The sequence below is a fragment of the Sus scrofa genome, chromosome 10 (assembly GCF_000003025.6).
Source record: "Sus scrofa isolate TJ Tabasco breed Duroc chromosome 10, Sscrofa11.1, whole genome shotgun sequence".
NCBI lineage: Eukaryota > Metazoa > Chordata > Mammalia > Artiodactyla > Suidae > Sus > Sus scrofa.
In genome coordinates, this window is record NC_010452.4 from 8,789,819 (window position 1) to 8,816,928 (window position 27,110).

Genomic DNA, 27,110 nt, shown 5'->3' on the forward strand with positions numbered 1-27,110 from the left:
GCTCTCCAAGCCACGTGCCCTGCCTGGTGTGGAACTGTGCCTGTCCTGAGGAAAGGCACCTTCCTCTCCTCTTTGCAAAAAGATGCCAAGGACTATCCAAGACAAGCCTGTGCCAAGGGCACACCACCCAGAAGAGGTGCCTTACTCTCATTTGCCCAAAGATGTCCTGGAGGCCGACTACAGCCACAGACATCACTGTCTTTAAATTCTTCAAGACTCGCATCCCAGTAATTCAATACAAGTCTCTCCTCCCTGTACTGAAAGGTGAGGACAGAGATTATCCTACAATAATGTGTCATTACCTTTCCATTCTTCTATTTGTCAGAGGTCCTGTGACCCTCATAACTCTCTCCTCTCCAAGTTTCCTCCCTTCCTTCGGAAACAGTGTTGAATCTAGGGATTATGTTTCTTTTATGCTCCACTCCACTGACTGAACGACTTCTTACCTTACCTGACTGTATCTCACCTTTGTTCTGCTGAACTACATCACAATTTCACAATTCCTCCTGCACTGGTTACATCTCCTCCGCGCACGCGCGCGCACACACACACAGACACACACACAGACACACACACACCACATTCCTATTAATTGTCTGTCTTTATCTTTCAAAAAAATACTTTGGTAGCTAGCCCAAAACCATTTTATTTTGCATCTTTATCAACTATGTAAGCATTGTATTTTTGCATTTTTTCCATCGATAGTTTCACTTTTTTTTAAGCCCAAAGCAATTACCCTTGGGCATCCCCTGATGGTAACTTTTTTTACAGGTTGATGATTTTATCAACTAGACCAAGAACACTTCTGTCCTTTGAACAGCTCCCTTCCTTTCACTAAGTTTTGCTTCTCCTTTGCAATTAATATTTGGGGAAATCATTTTCCAAGGTGATGTTTATTTATTGTTGCCTGGGAGTGAGTGGCATCGTCTGTGATAACTTGCATCATCAGGAATTAGAGATTAACCTTCACCCAAACAAAGGTCAAACCTTGAGTTTCAGGCAGAGTTACCGACTACAAAAGTATAGTCTCATAAATTGTGGGGATCAAGGTGGGGATCCACCCTAACTCTGCGTGGAAGAATTATCATCAACCGGTCATGGAAACATGATACCAATTTTGGTGATGACCAGAACAAGAGTTCGATAACTATACAGAGATGCCTGTACCTATACATTTTATTCCACAAGCCTCCTCACTCTAAATGGGATGATAAAGCGGGAAAGTGAGCACCCACTGAGGCCACGCTGAAGGTAAGTATCTAGTAAGAGAAGCCATGGAGGGAGGAGCAGAGGGCTTCCTGCTGCACCACATCCCAGCTGGTTGTGAGACCACTTCATTCCTTCAGATACTCTCAGTAGCTCTAAAAGGTTTTTGGGTTATTTTTAAATCATGGAGATCATCTTCCAATCCTTGAGTCAAGACCTTTGTGGCTATTAGCCCATTTATCCTCACCAACATCCTTGGTTGGAAACAGAAGAAACCTCACTGGGCAGCTGAGAAAACCGTTGAAATGAATTAAACAACTTGCTCAAAGTCACCCAGGTAGTTCAGGGACACTTCTTTGGCAAACCTAGGTCAGTTCCATCTGATTCTGAAGTCCAGCCTCTTAAATCCCAGGCTGCAGTGCTCACCCTGCACCCCCCCTCCCCCCCCCCCACTACAATACACTGCAGTGCACACAGAGGGATTGCTGGACAGTGGGGAAAGCTCAGAGTCACCAGACCTGGTGCCAAACCTAGGTGCCATGTGCTGGCTATGGGCACGTCGCCTACCTTTCCTCACAAATAAAATGGATTTTGATAAGATTAGCTTGACCTACCTTATCAGCATCACATTCAATAACACATGGGGAATGCTTGCACAACTGCCATGCACTGTTTAAATACATGGCATTGTGTTGCTTTGGAAGCATTCTTTTTTTTTACAGATTTTTTTTTTTATTGAGTATAATGAATTTACAAGGTTGTGTTAGTTTCAAGTATATAACAAAGTGATTCAGTTATACATATATATAAATAATTTTTCAGATTCTTTTCCATTACCGTTACTACAAGACATTGAGTATTAGTGCCTTGGCTACACAGCAGGTCCTGATGTTTATCTATTGGAAGCATTAAGTCTCTTTTTAATGCATATATTCCTTGTCTGAAAAAGGACAGTGAGGGCCTCAAGGGTCAAAATTAGGCTCTGGTTTCTTGGGGCTGCTTGCTCTCAGGATGCATCCTGTGCTTGACGGAAAATCCCCTCCACTCCACTCAGGTTCCCGGATTTATTTTGCCTGACTGTGACGCCCTCTGTCTCTTGCAGAGAGAAGGCAGCGGGGACCTGTGGGGAGCCCTGGACTGCGGGGTGCTGCTGCTGAGCTCAGGATGTGAAGTGAGGTGTGTACGTACTGGGGGAGGTGCAGGTGGAAGGAAGGGAAGCTCAAACAGACCCAACTCGGTCGCTTTGGCTTAGGTCTCTGAAAATAAAACTATCACCAGACCTCCCTTCCTTAACCTAATTCCCATTTCCATACCTCTCTATTAGTCAATTCATTTGGGCAATTTTCCTGAGATAGCTCATCCTGACCAGGGGAGAGAGCTTTTTTCTCTAATTTATTTATTTACTTTTTGCTTTTTTTTTTTTAGGGTCTCACCCGTGGCATATGGAAATTCCCAGGCTAGGGGTCGAATTGGAGCTATAGCCACTGACCTCCACCACAGCCACAGCAACGCAGATCTGAGATGTGTCTGTGACCTACACCATAGCTCACGGCAACACCGGATCCTTGACCCATGGAGCAAAGCCTGCATCCTCGTGGAAACTCGTTGGGTTCGTTTCTACTGCAACACAACAGGAACGCCTGCTGTATTTATCTAGTCCCCCTTTTAATCGTTCTGCACTGGCTATCACCTGTCCTGGTGACTTGCCCATAGAGATCAAGTAAGTATGTGTGGAATAAATTCATTTCTTGGGCACCTGGGTATTTTTCTGACCTCCTTCCTAACTTCACATCAGTTAGAAGCTACGTGAAACACAACTTTAAAAAAAACATTCCTTGTAGTAAAAAATATCACCGTGTCCTAGTGAGCCTCATTTTTCTTTTTTCCTATGGAGGGAGGTTTACTCCCACTTCCTCTCCCTCTCAGGCATGTATACGTACAGGTACATAGATAAATAGAGCGATGGTATTAACTGCGCTGTGATCCGTGAGACCAGGCTCACTGCACAGCTCATCCCGGAATAAGAGCGAAGAACCTTATCCAACGCGAGACAGGATACAATGTCTTTCTCTTGGAAGGGCTACCTTTAGGGTTCTCTGCCAGTTCCCCAGGACTACAGTGGCAAAGCACCCCACATCCCATGACTTAAAACCACAGAAATTTATTTTCTCACAGTTCTGGAGCTGAGAAGTCCAACATCCAGGCCTCAGATGGCCCTCGCTCTCTCCAGCGGCTCTAGGGGCGGTCGGCCCCACTCCTTGCTCTGAGCTCTTGGTATCACCATTGATCCTTGGCTTGAGGTTGCAGGGCTCTGCGCTCCGCTTCTGGGGAGATGGCCGTCTCCCCGTGTCTCCACAGTGCCCTCCTTAGGTGCCTGCCTGTCTCTGTGGCTCCTCCTCTTCTTATAAGGTATCAATCATTTTAGATTAAGGGCCCAACCTCTTCCAAAGTGGCCTCATCGCAACACCTTCCACCTGCACTTGCTCCTTTTCCAGAGGTTCCAGGAAAGACATGCATTTTAAAGGGGCCTCTAATCAACCCAGGACAGCTTCCCTATGAGGCAGCAGCCAGAAATCAAAACTGCCTTTCTCTGTTGCTTTGAGGGAACACGTGCAAATAACTCAGTTAACCTGAAGAGCTTCCAGGCATAGGTTCTGATGGAAAGAGCTGGGTGATGAGGGCTGAGCTTTCTGGCCAAATATCAGGACTCTTTTTTTTACACATTACTTCTACCCAAGGCCTCTTCAGCCAGGTATACAGTGTTGACGCACTCAAGCCCTATGACACTGGGTTTCACACGTTCACAACCCCTTATCCTCAGGTCTAGACTCCATAAAGAACAGAAAACTCAATTTTTATTTTTCTAAATTTAGTACCAGTTATCCACTGGCAGCAAAATCCAACCTGAATTAACATAGGCCTCTTTATAATGTGAATATTTACATGTTTCACTGCAAAAATATTGTTTTATATTAAGGGGTGCTGTACAGACACCCCCCTAATGCTGGGAGGTTTACATTATATAATCTGTATGCTCCCTATTACCTTTTTAAATTCTGAAAAAAAAAATCCTAAATATGAATTCCAAAATACATCTGGCTCCAAGGATTGTGGAAAAGAAAATACAGTCCTATTCTTTCAATTAGTTTTAATCCAATCAAGTAGAAAAGCTGCCACCATAAGCTGTGAGTTCTTCTAGTTCAGTGGTTCTCAGACCTGCGGGCATGTTGTAGTCACCTGAGGGGTTTGAAAAACTCCTACTGCCTGGATTTTGCCTCAAACGGATTTAATAAGGATCACTGCTGGCAGGACCTAGGTATCATTATTTCGGAAACACCCCAATCCCTGCCAATGTCAAGTTTAAGAACAACTGTCTGTAGGTCCATCCACGTTGTGGCAAATGGCCTCACTTCATTCTTTGTTATGGCGAATAGTCCATTGTATACCTGCACCACGTCTTCTATCCACTCTGCCATCAAAGGACATTGAGATTGCTTCCATGTCTTGGCTATTCTAAATAATGCTGCTGAAGCTAATACATCATTGTGAGTCAACTATACTCCAATAAAAGTAAAAAAAAAAAAAAAAAAAAAAAAAAAATGACCGTCTGGCGATGTCTGGTCCTAACCCTGTCATTCCCACAGTCCTCTCTGGCTGAGCCAATCAGAAGTCCCTCGCAGCCTCTCCCATGCCCAGATCCTGACAGCACCCCCTTACCATGAGGCACGAACAGTTGCACACAACAATGGGAAATGGTAAAAACAAAAAGAATTCACATGTTATGATTGCTTCGTGTCACCCGGAAATGCTATGTCCTGACCCTGAGAACCTCAGACGGTGACCTTGCTTGGAGAGAAGGTCATTGCAAGCGTTGTTAGTTTAGAGGAGGACATCCCAGATGGGGGGGGGGGGGCTTTAATGCAATTTGACAAACCTTCTTCTAAGAAGAGTAGAAGGAAGACACGCAGAGAGGAGAGTGCCATGAGAAGAGACAGACACACCTGGGCTAGACAGCCGAATGACAACAGAGGAAGATCTTGGAATGATACATCTAGAAGCCAACGATGTCTGGCAAACGCCAGAAGCTAGAAAGAAGCAAGGGAGGAGGAGCCTACAGATTTCAGAGGGAGTGTGGCCTGGCCAATATCTTGATTTCAAACTTCTGGGTTCCAAAACTATGAGAAAAAAATGTCTGTTGTCTTGGGCCATCCAGTTTGTGGTACCTGGTTCTATAGATGCAGGAAACAGGTGCACCACACATGTGGGAATGAAGCCCTGGACTGTGCTGAATGCTCCCAGAGCTCTCGAGATCTGCCATAAGCAGCTAGTCCTGGGTGTCAAAGCACTGCACCTAGAGGTAAACTGAAGGGGACAGCGGGTCCCCTGACTGAGGGCTTGATACCTCCCCGTAAAACCACCTACACTAGTTCATTTAATCCCAAACAACCCTTGGAGGTAAACACGCTTTTCATCCTCAGTTTAGAAATGAGAAAGCTGACGCTTCCATAAATGAAGGAGTTTGGCCAATGTGCTCTAACAATGAGAAGAAGGGCCAGGATTTAAACTCGGTTGTACCTAAGCCTGGAGCACCTGCTCTCCACATCAACTTAGGAGAAGGAGAGTCTTGGTGACCCAGAGAGCTCATCCAGGCCACTCTCTTTAAGAGTGAGAGGCTTCGTTCAGCCCGCCACGCTGCAAGAGTGGGAGTCAGGGCTCTGCTGTGACAAACACAGGAGTTTGGCATCCAGCTCTTGCAGCTGCCAAAAAGAATTAAAGCAAGTGAATGAAAGCGAAGGAGAGGCAACAACAGAAGTGCCAGCACCGGCAGCAGCAGGAGGGAGGGCCCAATTACTACCGCGTGAAGTGTGAGGACAACGAAAGTTGGTGATGGTTCAAGGTTCTGTTGAAATTCCAGCGCAGTGGGCTTGCATAACCAGGGAACATGGAAATTAAAGTATTACTGATGCTCACACTGTTTATTTCAGGACTTCATTCTCCGTCTCGCTTTGCCTCAACAAGTCTCAAGTCAGTCACGCACTAACCACCACAGAGAAAGGAAAAAAGGAGGGGTGTGTATGTGTGTGTGTGTACATTAAAAACGTCCATAAATTAGAAATAGGGAAAAACTACACAAAGTATACTATAACCGTCCTCGTTTGCTTCTGGCTATGCCCGTGCATGTGACACGAACCGAAGCAAAATGCAACCATGAGAAGGTCCCAATGACGCTAAGACACTTTCCCGGCAATCGCTTTCTGAATTCACCCCCCAAAGCATTGATAACTTCTGAATCCTTGACAATCACAGTCCCTAGAGATACTGCGCCTTCCCTGTCCCAGACGCAGACACAGTTAATCCCCGTAAGAGCCTTCCAAAGAAAGCACAGTTGTCACTATTTTGGAGAGGAAGACGTGGAGCTTACAGAGCTGGAATCGCTGGCACCAGGTAGTAATGCCACTCCAGGTGAAACGGGGGCCGACTGTCTGACTCCAAGTCCCGGCCCGGCGTCCTCCCTCTGCACTCCGCCCTCTAGCGGCCACTATCCGCACTGCCTTGTTCAACCCGCCTCCCCGCGGCCCTTAGAGCGCTGTCACGTGCTGCCTTTGGGCTGATGACTCAGTGCACAGCTTTATTTTTCTTAGACCAAAGACTAAGTTATCAAATCACAAAAGGCAACTCAGGCACACACGTGATTACAATGCCTTCTCTCCGTGTGTTGTCCTTGCGGCAAACAGTGGCTTTTCCCACAGCCTTTTCAGAGCCGACTGACTGCACAACCTTTCAACGGAGCCTCTTGTTCTGCTTTCCTAACAGAACCCACCAGCCAACGTGTAGCTTGAAAAAAAAAAATTGTATCTGCATACCAAGATTTGATTTCATTTGGTTCCCTAAACAAAAGGACAGGGCAAAGACAACCGCTGCCCACCCTGCCTTCGCCACTGCAGAATATGACGGTGCAACAGGGCAGGTCGCCGGGATAAGGGCAAGGCGTAGATTTTTAAAAAAAAAGACTTCAAAGTTCAAAGCCAGCACAAGAGATGCCCTTAAGTAACAGGACCATTGTTTCAAAAGAGCGGGAATTTTGTCGAGTTTTACAAAAACGAAAAAACTGAGAAAGGTGATTGGAAAACGTGAACATACAAATTTCGGAGTTCAGTCCGCATAAACAACCTCTGCGGAAAATTCTGCTTCACTGGTCCTACCTGCTGACGATGGACAACGATGGTTAGAGACAACCGTTCCAGGTCAGAGACGGAACTCCACGTTCACGACATCCTGCTGCGTGTTTCTTATCCCTGAAAACACTAAAAACACTGTTTTGCCACCCCTTGAAGGTGGGTGAAGGCAGAGGGTGGGTTCTGGCCATACATTGTGACTAGAAGTGACGAGGTCACAGAGAGGAAATGCAGTTCTCTCTTGCCCTCCCGAGTGAGCCAGGAGGCCTGCTGTGGAGATGGGAGACATAACCTCGCCTGCATTGTTGTGCCCTGGGAATGCTTTCCAGGAAAGTCACCTGAATGTCCGGCAAAGCTCATGAGAGAAAGACAATTCGCCAGAGAAACCTTTGGGGCCTGGTGTTCTCCTTGCAGAAAGGGTCTTAAGCAGGACCTTCCTGTCTGTAACAAGTCACACTTCAGAATTAAAGTACGACTGCTGCTCCCAGTGGGTACCGCAGGACACCGGTCTCCATCTCACTTTGTCTCAACACGTCTGGAGCCAGTCAGGCACTTACCGCCGTATGTATACGGGAACTTGGTCCATTTTTTCTCGGGTCTTTGGTCTTTGTTGTATTTCATCAACTACTTTAGATTATTTTACTCTTGTACTCAGTATTTCCTTCTTTCGACCACTTCGGCCTTTGCATTATTTTTTGTCCGGCTTCCTAAGGTGGAGAGGGCTTAAGGACTCCTGGGGTCATTAATATCAGACCCTTCTTTTTCAATACAAGCACTTAATGTTCCATGTGTACTTGGAAAAAAGTACCTTCTCCAGCTGTTGGACAGACTCTTTTGTGAATACCAGTTAGGTCAAGGTGGCTGATGATGAGGTTCTTTGAACCTTTCTGGATCTGCAGTATCTTTTTTTCTTAAGTTGTTCTATTGATGGCTTAGAGAAGGGTATTGAGAACCTGTCACTGTAATGGTGGATTTTTCTATTTCTCCCTTTAACTCTGTCAAGTGTTATTCTATGTATTTTGAAGATTTGTTATGAGGTGAACATATGTGTCTTCTTGATATATTGGCCCTTTTATCATGACGAAATATCCCTCTGTCTCTGGGAATTTCTTATCCTGACGTATTTGTTGATGTTGATAGAGTCACTGTAGCCTTATTTGCTTTCAACTTATCTGTGTTTTACATTTTAAAGAACCTATCTTATAAACAGAATGCAGCTGGGTCTTTTCAAAAAAATCTAATATGACAATGCTTTTTAACTGGAGTGACTGGATCATCTACACTTAATATCAGTTTTGAGACAGCTGGACTTCGGTCTACCATTTTGCTATTTGTGTTCTGACTATCCTCTCAATATTTATTCTCAGTTCCTCCTTTTCTACATTCTTCTAGATTAAATGAATATTTTTAGAATTCAATTTTAATTTATCCATTGTATTTCATCGGTATCTTTTTAACATTAAGTTTTAGTTTTTAAAAGATTACAACATAAATTCTTGACTTTTCAGAGTCTTAGTATTAATACTAATTAATTAATTAATTACTTAGTATTAATACTTATGGGAAGTAATTAATTATTACTTCCCATAACATGTAGGAGGTTTGCAATTATAGATGCACATTTATCACTTTCTTTGTCCTTTACACTCAATTTGTCCATGTATTATATCCATATACACTGCAAAACTCCACAATAAATTATAATTTTTACTTTAAAAATTGTATGTATTTTTTTAAGTAAGAGGAAAACATCTGTTAAATTTGACTTTGTATTTCTGATGCCCAGGGCTCCTCTTTTCTTCCTAAAGACTCGGGTTCCCTTCTGGCATCATTTTTTTTTTCCCCATCCTGAAGAATTCCGTTTCGCACTTTTTATAATGTAGGTCTGCTGGCAAAAAATTCTCCAAATTTCATTTTATCTGAAAATGTTTTTGTTTTGATTTCACTCCTTTTTTTTTTTTTTCAGCTTTCTGGAGGCATAATACATTCCTGAAGCATATTTTTACTTGATTTAAAGTTCTGTATTGAGAGTTTTTTTTCGATGCAGCTCTTAGAACTATTGTTCCACTCTTGTCTGGCCTTCACTGTGACTTTTGAGAAGTCACAAGCAATTTTAATCAAATTATAGTTCCCCGCATGCATTGTGGTCTTCTCCCCTCTGTCTGCTTTCAAGATTTTTCTCTTGACCTTTGTTTTTAGCAGTTCGACTGTGATACGTATAGTTGATTTTCTTTGCATATATGTCTTTCTCATTCACATTTTTTAAGATTTTTATTTTTCCATTATAGTTGATTTACAATGTTTTGTCAATTTCTGCTGTGCAGCAAAGTGACCTGGCTATCTATATATCTATATATCTATATCTATACACACACACATTCTTTATATATATATATGCTCATTCTTTTTCTCACATTATCCTTCATCCACAGAACTTTTTGAATCTTAATGAATTTTTAAAAATTTTTATTAGTTAATTTCAGTAACTGTTTCCTAAATTTTTTTCTACTATCATCTCCTCTTTTTATGGGGTTCCCATTACATACATGTTAGGCCTTTCAAAATTGTCCCACCGGGCCCTAAGACTTTGCTTATTCTTTGAAAAAAAAAAAAAAAAGTTGTTGTTTTTCCTCAGTTTAAGCCCATCCAGTGATTTTTTTTTTTAATTCCAGATATTTTATTTTTCAGTTCTAGAAGTGACACTGATTTGTTTACATGGTTTACAGTTCTTTGTTAGGATTTTATTCTTTTTCACTAGTTGTGGATGTAGTTTCTTTATATTTTTTGGTAAGTTGTAATAGCTGCTTTCAAATCCTTGCCGGCTAATTTAAAATTTAAACTTTCTTTCTGGAGATGGTGAACTTTTTATTAGGGCAATTCTGGATTATGTTATTTCTTTCAAAGAGCATTACTCATTTTGTAGCAGAAAGTTAAATCGGCAGGAACTCAAACTGCAAATTCTCTCTCCCCTGTACTGGACATAGCAAACTCCCACCTCCATTCTTTTAGCCTTTGCTACATTGTTTGAAGTTTGGCTCTTGAAACCAGCAGTTTGATGATTTTCTATCTCCCTTTTGGCTCTACAGTGCTTGTACACTGGAGACTTCCGCCTGGGAGTATTTAAAATCTTAGAAGCTCACCCAGTGTTCTTTTCTCCTAGGTGTTGACACCTCTCCAATTTTTTTCTAGTTTTTCATTTTCACAGGTCTTCAGGAATTAGTTGACTTTTGCCCAATGTTTACAAGTATTACCTACCCCAGGGTTAGAACAATAGGAGCTACTTGGCAATTACAAGAAGTAACTGTCCCCTGCCCCCCGACCTGCACCCCGTGAGTGAGGAATAAGCCTTGGGTTACCCACCAGTATTTGGAAGTGACTGGTACTGCAGCGTGATTTAGGCTATATGTGTAATATGAAGTACCAACTGCAGTATTATTTTCATTTTTAAATAATTCAGTTTGTTTTGGAAGCAGAGCTTCTTGAGTTTTTACATAAGGTGCTTAAAAACATAATGTCATTTTTATTGGCTTTCATAAATTTGCCTGGGACATAGATCTTACAAAATAAAATGTGTTAGTCATGGTACTTTTCAGAAAAGTAACCCTGGCAAAGTGCAATATATTATTTTATTCATTGCGGACTTTCTTAAAATTTGTACTATACCTTCCCGCCCATTAAAATCCCCTTGAGACATCCTAAATATTTTTTCTCACAGTTTTTTTTCTAGACAGTTTGCATTTCCCCACTGCATACTTTTAAAATGTACAACTTTTAACCAAACCAGCTAATTCTTTGTTTAAGTATTTTGTTTCATTATAGAATTATGCTGGTCTTCGTTCCCTCTCTATAATCTGTGTTTACTCCTTCCAGTCATAGGAGCCTGGATTGATAAAGCTAATTTTATTTCAAACAATCCAAGAGAATTATAATAGTAGCTAGACAGCTTTGGCTTTGAGTTTTTATTTAAGATTCACTGATAAATTATCAAACCCCTACTATTTACAAATACATCATTCTACTCCAATAATTGATGTGTGAGGGGAGGGCTACCTGTGGTTCAGCATATTCACTGTTAGTAAACAAAACACACAATTTCTAGGAAAATACATAGTATTGTCCAACTTCACACATTGGGATCATATTTTAACTCATAAAAAAATTCTCAAGACCAGTTGGGGATGGAGGTAATTGTCCAGACTCTCTTTTGACTTCAAGCATCTCAGTTCTCCATTCTTAAATATCTTCCTATCATTTAAAGATAAACAGAGAAGTTTTGCTCCCATTTATCGCCTCTTTTTCCATTCTTTCATTTACTCTATGTCCTTTTTACTTCTCTACCCTGTGGTCTCACCTTTTCTGGCTGGTTGTCAGTTCTGCTCCCAAAGGCTCCCTACTACAATGGCATGGGTTATTATAGGTTTTTGTTTTTGTTTTTTAAATAGGAAAAGAGTAGAAAAGAAAAGAAACCCATTCTTCCCCCAATGAGAACATTTTTTTGTATGTATGGGGTCAGTGAGAACATTTTTTCACACCGCCTAGATTAAATATTCAACTGGTATTATGCAAGAGAGTCTGCAGTCTTTTCATATTCTCACCTGGTATGTGTTCCAACCTGATAGAGGAAGGAAGAAGGAGAAAAAACGAAAACATTGTGACACATACACCAGGTGTTGCAACAGATCCAGAGGAGCAACAGTGAATGAAAACTCAGCCTAATGGGAAGTCAAGCATAGATACAAATAATTCTAGCATAATGTCGAATAGATCAGAGCAGGATTTACAATGTAATCAATACTGGGAAAGGTAAGAGCCCTTGCTACTTTGCCTGGAGGGTTTCAGAAAGTTTTCAAAACAAGGATGTGAACTGAACTGAAATGAATCACACCTTTAGCCCTTAGTATTAGCAATTCTTTCTGCCTGCAGCATCTTTTCCTCAACTCTTCCTGTGCACGGCTGACAACTATGCTTCAGGTATTGCCTAAGTGTTACTCAGTTACAAGAGTCTTCAACATCACACCTTCTATGATGATAAACTGTCATTCTCTATCACAACTGGCTCCCTCTTCATCTTCTTCTGAGTTAATCACCTTCTTCACTGATGATGCATTTAATCACCTTTTGCATTCAATCATTCACTGTCTGTCTCATCAATGTGAATATAAGCTCCATGAGGGCAGGAATCTGCATTTCAGTCACTACCGTATTCTTGGTGCCTAGCCTTATGTCTAACACACAGAGGGTGTTGAATAAATATGTATTATCCATCAGATTGTGAACCTGTAAAGAGAATCCAGTTGTAATCATTCTGTAATTTCTTTTTTGTATGCTCCCTCACACATGATAGGAGATACTCAACAAATTCTTTGTGCATAAAGAAATACACAAACTGTTCTTTATTCTTCCTTTCTTTATGCACCACCTTCATTGGAAGGAAGATAAAAGAAATTCTAGGCTGGAATATTTTTTTTCCTTTATCAGAAAGTTTAAGGGAAAAATAAGTCGTGCTACTCCAACTTGAGCAAAAACTGTTCAGCCATCTCACGGGAAGAAAAACAACAACCGTCTTTGAGACCATGTTCTGGGTTTGATTGAGGATAACACAGTGTCAGGAGGAAATATTCAAGAATGTGACCACTAAATAAAACCCTGTTGAAAGTGTTTTGATTTTTATCCTTGGATGTATCTTGGTAAGTTAGCAGTTTACAAGGGACCAGAGATGACATTTCCTCCCTGCCAAGGTTTGGTTCATTCCCTTTGCCTCAAATGTGGGGCAAACATCTTGAATTTGTGCCTTGATGTCTCAATTTTAAGATGACTTCACAAGGGCCTTCAAGTGACAAGTCTACGGGGTGAAGAGGAGTTAGAGCCAATGGAAGTACTAACTTCGAAGATTAAGTACTGTCTGATTTTAAAGCCTATACTTGGCCATAATAAACTTTTTTTTTAGCTGTACACCTTAGTAGGCCTTTTTAAAGTCTAGTACACATTTGCTGTCATAATAATCTTGGCGTCCTTGACCAGAGTTAAAGAAGCAGCTATCAAAGTCAACTGAATGATAATTAAACATCTGGCCAGAGCCTTTGTGCTTGAGTTAATTCAAAATGAACAAAATATTGAGTACCTACTACGGGCACAGCCAGAATCAGTTAGATATCATTGATGTGTCATTGTGTGCAGTCTGGTGGGAGATGCTGACATCAAGACAGGCAACTACAGTTCCACGTGGTGAAGGCTAGACCAGGACATGCATGTGGCACCATGACAGCTTTCAGGAGGGACACCTAATCCACACGTAATCAGGAAGAGCATTCCACAGCTGCCTGTCAAATGCTATAAAAGATATTTTGATCCGGGTTTATTTTTTCCACAATACTCTGTATCTTCAGAATAGCCTTTCTTCAAGCATTACCATCACATTCTTATTTACTGAATTTTATCCTTAGAAGACTCAGCCCTGGTTGCATCCATCTGTCCTATGTCTAACTTAAATTAGTGCTCACATAACAAAGCTATCTCTGATCCCCAGGTTATGAGAGTTCTCTGCTGTTAAAAATACACATTTAAGGCTAGCTTTGTCCTTCGGGAACTAATCTTCAGTGTATAAAAACCAAGACTGCTTTCCTTTCCATCTCCAGAGTAATTATTATAGCAAGTATCTGGTGCTTCAACATTTTTGAATTGATGGGATTTTGAATTTATGACATGAACCAAATGATAGAGAAAAATAACTGAATTTTGTAAAGCATAGGTAAGTACATGAGAAAAGCTGACATCGAATCAAGATGATATCAAATTCTTTTTTGTGTTCTGGCCATGCCTTTGGCATGCAGAAATTCCCAGGCTAGAGATCGAACCTGAATGACAGCAGTGACAATGCTGGACCCTTAACCCGCTAGGCCACCAGAGAACTCCAGATACCAAGTTCAAAGGTGGCAGATCTGGAGCACTCACTCTCTCCCAGCAATAGGGGAAATTAGAACACAATGTATGTGTTGGCTTTGATGTTTTTCACAGTTTTTGACAGTTTCTTGAGACTTGGGATCGAGTCTTTGAATGTGACCATTAACAAACCTGTGGTACAGGATGCAGGTTCTAGCAACAGTGTCAAATAAATGGTTGGTTGAACAGTTAATTAAAAGTGCTGACCATTATGCAAATTAGATAGCTCCTTGAAGACAGCTAACTCTGTGGACAGTTTGTTCTCTCTACTTTGCTTCCAAAGCTCCTAAGTCACTCAATACGTTTCTACTGAATGAGGGAGTATGATCACTCACAGCTAGGTGATGCAGAAATGTCTCTGCAGACAACATTGTATCAACAGGGTGAGTATCCTGCAAATATCTTAAAGATGCCTCTGGTGGCAAGAAGTACCCAGAGAGGCTACTTCATTCCACTTGTCACGTCTTGCTTGGAGAAGGACCCATGCCTGCTTTCCCTGATATTCCCTTTGCTTATCCACTCTGGTGGTGAGATTTGAACTTGGGTAACATCAGTGGAGAGGTTTTCTTGCGTGAGCAGAAGAATAAGGAATAGGGTTTTTTTCAGCCTCTCACCAAGAAACATAGTTTACTTATTTAGGATGGAATTTTATTTGCACATCAAGGCCTATCCAGCCAGGATGAGAGGCATGTGAGAAAGAAAAAAAAAAAAAATCCCAACCATCACAACACTGGCAAAAAAACACATTTTCACAGGTTAGCAATGAAGCAAAACATTTTTCATTCTTGCCTCAAATTTTTGGCAGAGCCAAGGGACAATTTTCTCAAATAGAAGGGAAGAGCAAAGAGGCGTAGGGCAATATGTAAGCAGAGTGATCATAAACACGGAAAAAGGATGAATATTCTCGATGCTGCTCCAAGGCCTGATTTTTCTGAGGAGTCCTTCACAGGGTTTCTTGCTTGCTTGCATCCCATGTCTGTTTCTTTCTGTCCTTTTATTGAAAGGCATATTTTCCTATCCATTAAGATTTATAGTTTTCTGCCAACTACTTCTCTGGAACAAGTTTCCCTTTAATTTAACAATGCACATATTAGACTGTAATGTACCCATAAAAACTTCTTCTCCAATAGTGCTCACAAAATGCATTTCTTTAGGGCTCAAGACAAACAGAAATACAGTACATACAATGTGGAACCACTCATGGTTCCCACTTATTTTTTAGGCGAGTGTGTTGGTACCACTGTTGTTTCACCAGAAGGTCAGATTCAATCAATTAAGCATCCCCGGGTTGGGACAACCGTATCACCTAATGGTTTTTGAGAAAACCAGAATGGTCACTGACATCCCTGGCTCCCTGGATCTTCCGTATGGCTTACCCGTTAGCTGAGCTCCAAGAAGCATCCATCTTCATTTTCTCATTACTGTCCCCATGGACTCGGTGGCATTCACCATAGCATTCTGAAAAAATGAAGGTTTACAAAAAGGGATTTAAAAAGAGAAAATTTCTTAATCATGCTTTCATAACTGTTGGTGAACAGTTGGTTTAAATTTCCAAATAACTCTTTTCAAAAGGATAGTATCAAAACACATGCAAAAAATCAAAGTCTAAATAAAGCACAATAAATTATTTCACTGCTAAGGTATTAGATTTCAAAGAGAGAAAAGAGTACACATAAGGATATTAGAGTGGACTATATTGGATCTTTGGGAATTGCTGTCAGATATTGATGAAAACAGAGAGACTGTAGGAGATCAGATAAAAGAGAGAAATGATTACATTTGGAAGAACAATGCGGGATACGTGGCCAACAGAGATTTCAAATGTAAGCTAATAGCAACCCACGAAAGAACAAAGTTGGAGTGAGGCCCACATCTTTAACCACATTTACAATCATTCGGCATCTGTAAAAATTTTTTTTTACATAGCATTTTTCCTCATTTCGAAATTTGCAAAATACATATTTAATAGGTTTAGCATGCCAGTCAGTAATTTTGTCCACAGGCAGTGAAAAGAATTTTTTTTTTTTTTTTTAATGAGCTGGGTTTTGATGCCGTTGCCTTTTCAGCTCTGCCCCAGCCAGCTGTAATCATGGCTGATTCACGGCCCAGAGATGCTGTAAACAATGTGTTCTGTACATTTCAGCATCCACACGGCCCAGAACACCCGTCGTCTCATACTTTCATCTTCTTTCTCCCAAGGTTTCACACCCTAGCCACCTGGAACAGACAGAGTGCAGTTTCAGACTGCATCTTGTGCTTCCTACCTTACCAACAACCACCAAAGAGTAAAAAAAAAAATATATATATATATATACACACACACACACATATATATACACACACATATATATACATATGAAAGATTTTCCCAAAACAGCTTCTCCTATCTGATAAGAATATTAACTGTTGCATTTATCATGATCACAGATGATGCCAACTGAAGCAAAACCTGAGAGAATGATCATTGAAAAGGCGGCTGGGACAGTAACTGGGAAGCTGAGGAGCTGGGTTGGCCAGTTCTGCAAAGGCAGGGTTGTCAAGTGTACCTGGTACTGAAAGCCCCCTTTGCGATGATCTCATTATATTAAGACAACTGGAAGTGGTCACAGCATGAGTGGCTGTCTGGTTCATTTCAGTTCTAGAGATGTTACTTCATCACAGGATGCAAGCTTTTCCAATCGCCCCCAGTTGCATATTCCATCCTTTCTTCCGATCCCTAGGTGTCTGTATTTGTACCAAGAGAACGATTGAAAAGAAAAATGACAGTAGATGCCAAAGGCTTGTTACAAGGGCATCCTAAACCAGTTAATTAATAGCATAGATCCTACTCCTCCTACAGCGTAGGATCTCTTACAACAGAGATTTGCTTCCAGTTGGAGCATCAGCATCTCAATTATGGGGTACAAGCACTTCAATTAATAGTTTTTGGATTGGAATCCTTTCCTGTCTTTGTGGAAAAAAAAAAAGAAAAGAAATGCAAACCTCTCAACACTACCCAAATTTCACCTTCATTTATAAACCCTAAATTGATTTGATATCAAAACTTTGTTTGGTGTTGCATAAACAGAGGTTTGGAAAGCTTTTCCACTCAGTTCATTTCGTCTGCCATCTGTAACAATCCATATTTATGTGCTTCTATATTCCAGAGGTTCATAATTGAATACTGTGACTTGCAGTCAAATTACAAAAAGAATTATGCACATCTGGTATAATACAGAGATATTTAGTGGAGATAGTTGAGGAAGGGGGTTTATTTTCTGAATATGCTTTCTCAGATATAGAATCTTCCCAATTTTACTGGAAGTAGAAAACATAGCTAAGGGTAGTACAGCATTATTAGAGAATTTAAATCTGTTGGTACTTTTCAGTAATATCCTTGGGACAGATTTTTGAATTTGTTTCAATCTTGATTATAGTCTACACAATGAACAAAAAATATTTCTACACAATGGCAAATCCTAACTGCAAATAATAATTGTTTTGGTTTAGGAAGGGAAAGAAAAAAAAAAAAAGGTTTTTCAGGGAAGTCTTCCCCTTCCTAATTTGAAAAAAAAAAAAAAAGTACAGAAGAATTAGTGTCTTCCTCATGAGAAGTTACACGTTCATCTGAGATGATTTAGGTGGCATGAATGATAAGGATATGGGTAAAATAGCTTTTAGGTAAAATGCCCTGCGATTCTATAAAGAATGGATGTCGTGGCTCTTTAGGTGTTTTTCTCCCCCAGGGTCTTTCACCACACACCTGTCTCTAGGAATATAACAATCTAGTGTTATTTCGAAGTGAGGGTATTCTGGGCTGAGACATCTTGGGTCTGGATCCTCAACCAATTCCTTACTCACCTGTAGCAAGTTACTCAATCTTCCTTAGCCTCAGTTTCCTTATCTACAAAATAGCCACCATACTTCCCCCATCAGAAAATTGCTGTGACATTGAGACAATGTGTATCAAGTGCTTCTCTCACTGCCAAGTATACAGTAATTGCACTATATTTAATATTAAGTTGGCAACGATTTTATAATAAGAGAGTGATTATCTGATGCTCAGCAGTCTGGCTGAGGAAAACTATAAGCCTTGTAAAAGGTGGGACCCCTTTTTCCCCCTAGACAAGACCCTCTGCCTTCCAGGGTTTGGTTACTACTCATGACCTCTTCCTTCACCAGGTCAATATGAAGTTAGTTCCAACTTCTCTCCTCCTAGACTCACACACTCCTCAGTGGTCTAAGCTCTCCATACATTAATGGGCAGAGGGACTTTTTCTCCCATAGTTTTACTTTGTTTTCACTCTACCCTAATGACCACTCCTCAAACCCAAGTTTATTATCGTGGAACTATTATTGTTGTAAATCAAATTCCAAAGAAAAACAGTATCAGTAGATTTCTTTTCACTTAATGTATTATCAAATAATATAAAACACAGATCTAACAAAACACATGTCCTCAGTCTGTGAAGAAATGACCGTCGGTTGACCTGCAAATATGGTTTCATATCACTGACTCCTCTAAGAAAAAGAAACAAAATAAGAACAGAGTGTCTCTGCTGATTACTCCTGAAGAACCTCCCTCATGTGATGGAGATGTGTTCAGCTCTAAGAACCCATGTTCAAATGGGTGTTGTTTAGTTGGTTTCTTATTAAATTGTCTGTTTTTATTCACTATAAGGGTGTGACAGATGAAAACACTGAGCTTTCCAAAGCTCAGAGGTATCAGTTATCTAGTGCTAGATAAAAAACAACCCCCAAACTTAGCAAATTACAGGAGTGACCATTTTCTTTGCACACTACTCAGGGTTCCAGCCATCTGGGCTGGGCTCAGCCAGGCAGTTCTTCTGCTTCTGTTACCTAGAGTCATGTGTGAAGCTACAGTCAGTGACCACGTCAGGGTGTTAAGGGCTAAGTCAGTCTCACTGACATCTCTGGAGATGGGTGGTAACAGTCGAGGACTGGTCTCCACCAGGATAGTCTGGGCTCGTGGGTAGGTTCCCAAGTATAAGAAGAGAAGTTGCAAGACCTCCTGAGGCTTGAGTTCACACACCATCACTTCTGTTGATCAAGGCAAGTGATGTGGCATGCCTACACAGGGAGGAATTACACCTGCCACCTTGCCGATATTCTACCATGCCACATAAGCCTTTGTAAAAATAAAGTAAGCCATGTTTAATTTCTGCTCATCTTCCCGATTTTCTTAGCTGACACTTTTTCTTATGATACAGTATGTGCCAGGAGCTAGGGTACAGAAACAGAGCTCTTGCTCTAAGTGATTTTATCTCTGCCAGAGAAGAGAGTTTAGGGGACTTCCTGGAGAGCTCAATGACCACGTGATGTGATTAGCTGCGTTTGGCTAAACTGCTGGACCTGGCCAAGCACTACAAAGATGTGTGCCTTTCAGACAGACTGAGAAAAGGTACAGGTGTTTATAAACCCAACCTCATGACTTCGTGACCACGAAGAATAGAATCCAGCACGTCATTATTTTTTTCTTCTGAGACTCGGTGAGTTCCATTGTCATCACACTTAAATGACAGCCCAGGTTTTTGATCCCCATTTGAAGCAGATTAGGATAGTAGTTAAGGACCTGCCTATGACTATATACATATATATAAAGTATTCACATTCCAACTGTAAAATAGAGGCTATACTCTAATCTAACTCATACGATTATATTGTGGGATACAGAAAAGAAAATGTGAAGTGTGTAAAAATCTTCGTCTTCATATATGACAGTATTATTTTACAGCTAGTGAAGAAAAAGGACCCTCTTTGAGAACTGTTTAGAGAAAGATCTAGAATTTAAACTTACTTAAGTGTCCACAGTTTCTCTCCTTTACCTCCTGCCTTTCAAGGATCTTGGGAAAAACAAACGCAATTAATAGAAGAAGGTTGTAGATGAGTATACTGGTTTAAATTGGGAATCAACTTTCTTTTCTTGAAGCTTTTTTTAATTTGATGCAACAACAACAACAAAACACCGTGTGTCTATTTGCTGCCGATGGTAGATAATGCTTCTTAATTTTCTTTCTTCCTTATAGAAACCCTGCTTTCTTGTAATGAATGTTTAAAAATTTCTTACTCCCCAAGGGGTACTGGGCATGGGGTAATAGAAAAAAAGAGCATCCACTTGACATACCCTAAATTCATTCCAGGGTCAAAATCTGCCAACCCAGAAACAGAAACTAAAATTCATGACATAAGGAGGAAGGTCATATTTCTGTTTCCAGTAAAGATATGCCAGGAGCTTTGTATTCAGGGCCAAATTTCCAATTTAAGAAATTAGTTTTCATCTATTCCAAAGTTGTGATGCTGTACCAATAATAAAAACATCTCTCTTCACTTTGGACACTACCAACCAAGGCCAGAAAATTCTTGCAGCTGACAATGCCTGACTCTGGGTTGTGATTGTTGGACTTTAGCTGGTTATGTCATTACTTGAGCATTATTTAAATATGTTTCTCCTTTTAATTCAATTTCCTGTTTTGTTTTCTCAAAACCATAAATTGTCTCTTAAGAAATTTTACAAAATGCATATTGTTCTCCCGTGAGACCCGTTCTATTCCTCAGCTGGGCAATGCCTGCCAAGTGACATTTTTTTTTTTTTAAAGTTTTTCCTTTATTGGTTTTGCATAATGGTTGCAACAGTTTTCAAGTAATGAAAAAAGAATGAAGAATGTATGTCCTTTCCAGCACATGGCCACAATGTTAATGTTAAAACAAAACAAAACAAAACAAAACCCCACCCTCAGAGTGGTCTTGGATACCCAGCCACTCTCTTCCCAGCTCCCTCATTTGGACTGAAGATGTTTCCTATCTTTTCTCTTCTTGTTCAAAATAAACTATTTATTTTCAAAGGAAGCCTGTCATGTAGGACATCTGTGGTCATGTTCTTGTGGTCTGGGTTGGACTCTAGCTCCCACCACCAACTAGTGCAGAATCCACGGGGAATGTGACTTAATTTTTCCGAGCCTATATTGTCTCATCTGTGAAGGGGGAGTAATGGCACTTATTTCACTGGATTGTTTTGCTGATTAAAGATAAGGCATGGGAGAGTGCCTCTCACACAGTGTGAGCTGAAGCTAGATGTGAACCTGTTGTCTGTTTTAGGGATAAAAGGACCATTTTCTGCTCTCAAGGTCCATCGGGTGGTTGGAGTGGGAGAAAAACATGGGAGGGGGGCGTGATGAAAGGCAAAAGCATGCGGAGTAAGACACTGATAGACAGAGACCAGATCCCACCCTGCTGGATGCCAGAACAGGGTAACGCAAGTGCAAGAAACAGGGTCTTATCTCAGTTTTGTATCTACAACAGCACATAACAGGCACTAATGGTCATCTGCTGAATTTTTTACTCTTCACGTATGTGACCTAAACAGAAAATGCACAGCGACCTAAACAGAAATCCATGAACCAAAGTTTTGTGGGGCAAATCTGGCTCACTGTCTATTTTTGTAAACAAAGTTTTATTGGGATCGAGCCATGCCAATTTATTTAAGTATTGTTTATTTTGCCTTTGGGCTATAGTGAAGAGTTAAGCCTCTGTGGCAGAAGCTTTATGGACCACAAAGCCAAAAACAGTTGCCATCTGGCCCTGGTCCTACACAGAAATTTTGCCAAACTTTGGCCTATGGAATCGAGTTACCCACCCACCCCTGCCCGAACAGAGGTCTCCTGAAGAACCCCTAATTCAGGGTCAGGTGTGTTTTTTTTTGCAGATTTTGTTTAATGTAATTGCTTCCTTTTCCCATAGGAATTATTGACTTACTGCTTTTTTAAAGGAGAACCTGATTTTATAAAATAAAGAAAGAAAAAGAAAAGAAAAGGAAAGTACCTGTGGTAGGCAGAGACACATCACTATCTGCAGTCAGCATCTTGAAAAGATGCAGGGTACCAATATGCAGAGGATGGACGAGGACCCCAGCACGGCTCCTCCAAGCCGTCTGTCAGTATAAGGGCAGCTCTAGGGTCACCACAGGAGAAGAAACAAACAGCACTGATCTCGGTTTCATTGCCAGCCTTTCCCTGGGTCCCTGCATGTCTACTCTGAACTCACGGGCAAAATCTCCACTTGGAGACACTGGACAAGGCTGTGACAAAAGGCACAGGTTCATGGCAACCTGACTGGCAGATGAGATCCCACTTCCATTATTCATTCCACACCAGGGCTAACGCTTGCATTTGGCAGATTACTGTGTAAGGTGTGCCCCACATTCTCCATGGGCCCGTGCTGGGTGCTAGATTACACTGCGCAGCTGTGGCTGGCTGACCAAGGAGGAGCTAAAGCATCAGTAATTGACGTGGGGTCTTGTCCTCTCTAAATGGCAGCTACTTATACTGTACTTACTGTACAGAAGAGGCCGTGCTGTCATGGCTCTTTGACGATTTCTGCAAAATCCATTTGGATCCATTTATTCAACTACCATCAACCAGCACTGGGGGGGGGGGGCAGGGCAGACAGGGGGCAAGGGCAAAATCATTCCCAGGAGCAAAGAAACCACTGTCCTTCAAACAATATCTTTGCTTATTCATTTTAAGTAGAAGGCCACACAGACACAGCAAAGCAGCAGGCTCATGAAAGGAGATTTAAGGTCCATTCTGGCTAAAGGGTCCTCCCTGATGTTCAATCCTAGAAGCGGTACTCGTCAATCTTGGAGAATTTCCAAACCTTCCATGCCCAAGAGAATTTCTCATGTTGAAAGACTGCAGGATGGGACCCCGTAACAATCCCCAGGAAGTTCAGGCTGAAATTACACTCAGGCCAAGGCTGTGTGGTGTGCGTCTCTGTAATTGTTGGGTCTCTTCCAGAAGGCTCTCAACACATGGGACTCCGATGAAGTTCAGCATGCGGAAAGGGCTGAAGCCTGAAGTCGGAGTGTTTGTAATGGAAACACAGCAGTGACCCCGTGATCCGGGTCTGTATCTGTGCCGCCATAAATTGCGTTTCTCTAAACAGAGCAGCAGAAGTGCCCGTGATGGGTGGGGGCAGGGAGGTTCTGTTAAAGGCTCCCTCAGGTAGGGAGGTCGCAGGGCCTCCTAATAAGAAAACCATGCATTTCAAGAGGGCTTTATAGTTTGCAAAAGTACTTTCACATTTAAGGTTCTAAGAACAAGCCTCTGAAGTGGGTAAGGCAAGCATTCTTTTCCTCCCTTTATACATGAAGCAACGGAAAGAGAGAAATCAAAGGTCTTTCTCACGGTACAGGGTCAGCCAGATTCAGAAGTCATGTCCTCTTATACTGAGGTCAATATTCTTCTACTAAGTTATCCTCTGATCTCTGTTTCTGTGTGACTGTCTCAACTAGCACAGATACTCAAACACAATACCTTTCCAAAAAGTGAATCTGATGCAAACCCTCTCAAAGACAACCAACCTGAGGACGAGGGGAACACGGGCCGATCAATGATTATCTTGATATAAAGGCCTTGAGCACAGAAAGCTTATGAAACATAATCGCGTGCAACGACAAGTTTGGAAGAGTCCCTTCTACCTTGCATGAGGATGACTTCATCCTTACCGAGGAGTAGGGAACGGAACTCATCAGGCACTGCTAACCAGTAGTTCCGCCATAGACATCAGCCAGGGTTCAAGGACCTGTGCGTTACCTAAGAGGACCTGCAGACAGCCACGAACACGCTGATGAGCAGGGGAAGGTTAGGACCAAAAGGGAGGCGTAGGGGGAGGTCCCCTTGGTCAGAGGCACCGGCGTGGCTCTCATCATCTGGGGGCACGTAAGCCCACTGAGTCCTACCATGATCAAGCAAGAAAGCCCTTGAGCTGGCTCACCACGACTGAGTTCATCAAACGCGCAGTGCCTTCCACGGCCAGATCCCCCGCAAAGTGCCCAGGTGGCCTGGGCCCCGCACTTCTCTTTTGTGTCTGGCCCACCTGACTCCATGTTTTTTTCTGTCCCATCAACAAATCCATAGATAAGGATTAGGAGATTGGAGGATGGACAGTTTCGTGTTTCCACAAGGACTTACCAAGTGTTTGGACTACATGGTTCTGAAAAACAAAGTCTAGTAAATCGCAAACCAAAGATAGATGGTAGCAATCAGGCCTCAAGGAAATTCATGCTAAATGAAGGGAACTCAGTAGACAGACCCTGGGCACCAGGTTAGTCGGTTTTTTCCATCAGTCTTAGGAGCGTCCTCTCCCCAGATACTTGTATAAACACAGTGCTCGAGGCATATCCCTTAGAGAGTGAGCATATGATATTTTTATTGCCTTTCTTCCTGTACTTTTAAATATGAATAGAGCTGTATTTCACAGAGTGCTGATTAAAAATATAGACTTTTTCAGTCTCCCAATATAAAAGCTTATCAAAAATTGTTTTGCTATAGGTGAAATAAAACAAAAGTTATACTACATTAACCAGAAACTTCTTTTTAAAAAAAATTATGTGTTTGAAGAAGAGGAGGACCCAAGTGGCATAGCTTGTTTCTTTTAAATGATAATTTAATTCATTCGAAGCATCAGCCTTCTATTTCGGAAGATGTGTAGATGGCTAACAGGGACATGAAAAGATACTCAACACCAGTAATTATTAGCGAAATGCAGATCCAAACGACAGTGAGGAATCACCTCACACCAGTCATAATGGACATCATCAAAATTATTATTACTAATAATAAGCGCTGGAGACAGTGCGGATAAAAAGAAACCCTCCTACGCTGTTGGTGGGAATGTAAACTGGTGCCGCCACTATGGAGGACAGTATGGAGCTTCCTTAGAAAAGTAGAAATAGAGTCATCATATGATCCAGCAATCCCACTCCTGGGCATATATCCAGAAAAGAAGAAAACCCTAATTAGAAAAGATACATGCACCCCAATGTTCACAGCAGCAATATTTACAATAGCTAAGACCTGGAAGCAACCTATGTGTCCATTAACAGAGGAAAGGATTTAAGAACATGTGGTACATGAATGTATATATGTATGTGTGATTGGATCACCTTGCTGTACAGTAGAAAATTGACAGAACACTGCAAATCAGCTATAGTGGAAAAAAATAAAACAATCATTAAAATTAAAAAAGAAGAAGTGGTGCCCATATATAATGGAATATTACTCAGCCATTAAAAAGGAAATAATGCCATTTGTAGCAACATGGATGGACCTAGAGATTAACATACTAAGTGAAGTGAGTCAGAGAAAGACAAATATTATATGATGTCACTTATATGTGGAATCTAAAACAGTTGTACAAATGAACTTATCTGAGAAACAGACTCACAGACCTAAAAAATAATCTTATGGCTACCAAAGGGAGAGGGGGATAGGGATAAATTAGGAGTTTGGGATTAACAGAGACACACTACTCTACACAAAACAGATAATTAACAACAGCACAGGGAACTATATTCTATATCTTATATAATAATCTAAAATGGAGGCGATTCTGAAAAAGTTACGTGTGTGTGTATATATATATATATATTATATATATGAATTCCATCACCTTACTGTATATCTAAAACTAACACAACTTTGTAAATCAACTCTCCTTCAATAAAAAAGAACACCCCAAATTTTGATCAGAACCATGCTTCATCCAGCTCAAGAAATTAGCATGGTGGCTTCATAAATTCAGTGGTTGCCCACCACGCTGCCACTTTTCAACTTCATGTTCTACACATAAATAGGAGGCATCAAGGAGTTCCCGTCGTGGCGCAGTGGTTAACGAATCCAACTAGGAACCATGAGGTTGCAGGTTCGGTCCCTGCCCTTGCTCAGTGGGTTAAGGATCCGGCGTTGCCATGAGCTGTGGTGTAGGTTGCAGACGTGGCTCGGATCCCGTGTTGCTGTGGCTCTGGTGTAGGCCGGAGGCTACAGCTCCGATTCAACCCCTAGCCTGGGACCTCCATATGCTGCGGGAGCGGCCCAAGAAATAGCAACAACAACAACAACAAAAAAAAGACAAAAAGACAAAAAAAAAAAAAAAAAAATAGGAGGCATCAAGAGCCTTGCCACTGAGCAACTGTTTAGGGTGTGCCCTGAATAAGGGAACCTGGCCTGGAGACTCAAATCTCACTGCTGTACTCAACACACGCACTCAGGAATTCACCTGGCATCCACCTATATGAGGCGAAATTTTTTCAAAATTTGATCAAAGGTGCTACGTGAGTTAGCTGGGGCTTGGCCATCCGTAAACTCACTTCCAAATGCAACAAACTCAGAAAAGCTTATAAATCACATGAATAAATTTATCATCAAAGTCTCCCTTTGGGAGTAGAGTAATGAGCAACATTGTACAAGAAGCAGAATTAAAGAGGCTTTATTTAATAATTTAATATGCAGAGTTTATGAGTGTTAGCATTGCTCATCAAAGGCATTAAAGCGCCATCACCTGCTGTGTAGGAACAGCAACTTTCCTTTGTGATGGCAGCAGACATTACTACTAAATTGCTATCTGCAGATTTCCTGCTTCTCAACATCCCCCTCCCTTTTCTTTCTGAGGATTTCTCTTCTCTCTGCTTACATTGCCCTTCTGTTGTTGTTGTTGTTTGTCTTTTTAGGGTCACACGGAAGTTCCCAGGCTGGGAGTCAAATTGGAGCTGCAGCTGCCAGCCTACACCACGGCCACAGCAGTGCAGGATCTGAGCTGCATCTGTGACCTGCACTGCAGCTTGTGGCAATGCCGGATCCTTAACCCACTAAGAAACTCCAGGGACTGAACCACATCCTCACGGATACCAGGTAGGTTCTTAACCCACTGAGCCACAACAGGAACTCCTGCCCACCTGTTCCTGCCTGCTGTCTACGTTATCAGCATATTAATCATAGTTACTTTAAATTCCTC

The 27,110-nt window shown here is 41.5% G+C and overlaps 1 protein-coding gene across 7 annotated transcripts in view; it reads right to left on the bottom strand.

The window, feature by feature from the left end:
- LOC102164422 overlaps nt 1–27,110 on the bottom strand; it is a 410,010-nt gene that overhangs the window by 253,372 nt on the left and 129,528 nt on the right. For all 7 annotated transcript variants that reach the window (XR_002336182.1, XM_021064306.1, XM_021064308.1 and 4 more), the window contains one exon: nt 15,698–15,779. Coding sequence is in view for 6 of the 7 variants with exons in the window: in XM_021064306.1 (XP_020919965.1) it covers nt 15,698–15,779 (82 nt within the window). In the remaining variant the exon portion in view is untranslated. The remainder of the gene's footprint in view (nt 1–15,697; nt 15,780–27,110) is intronic.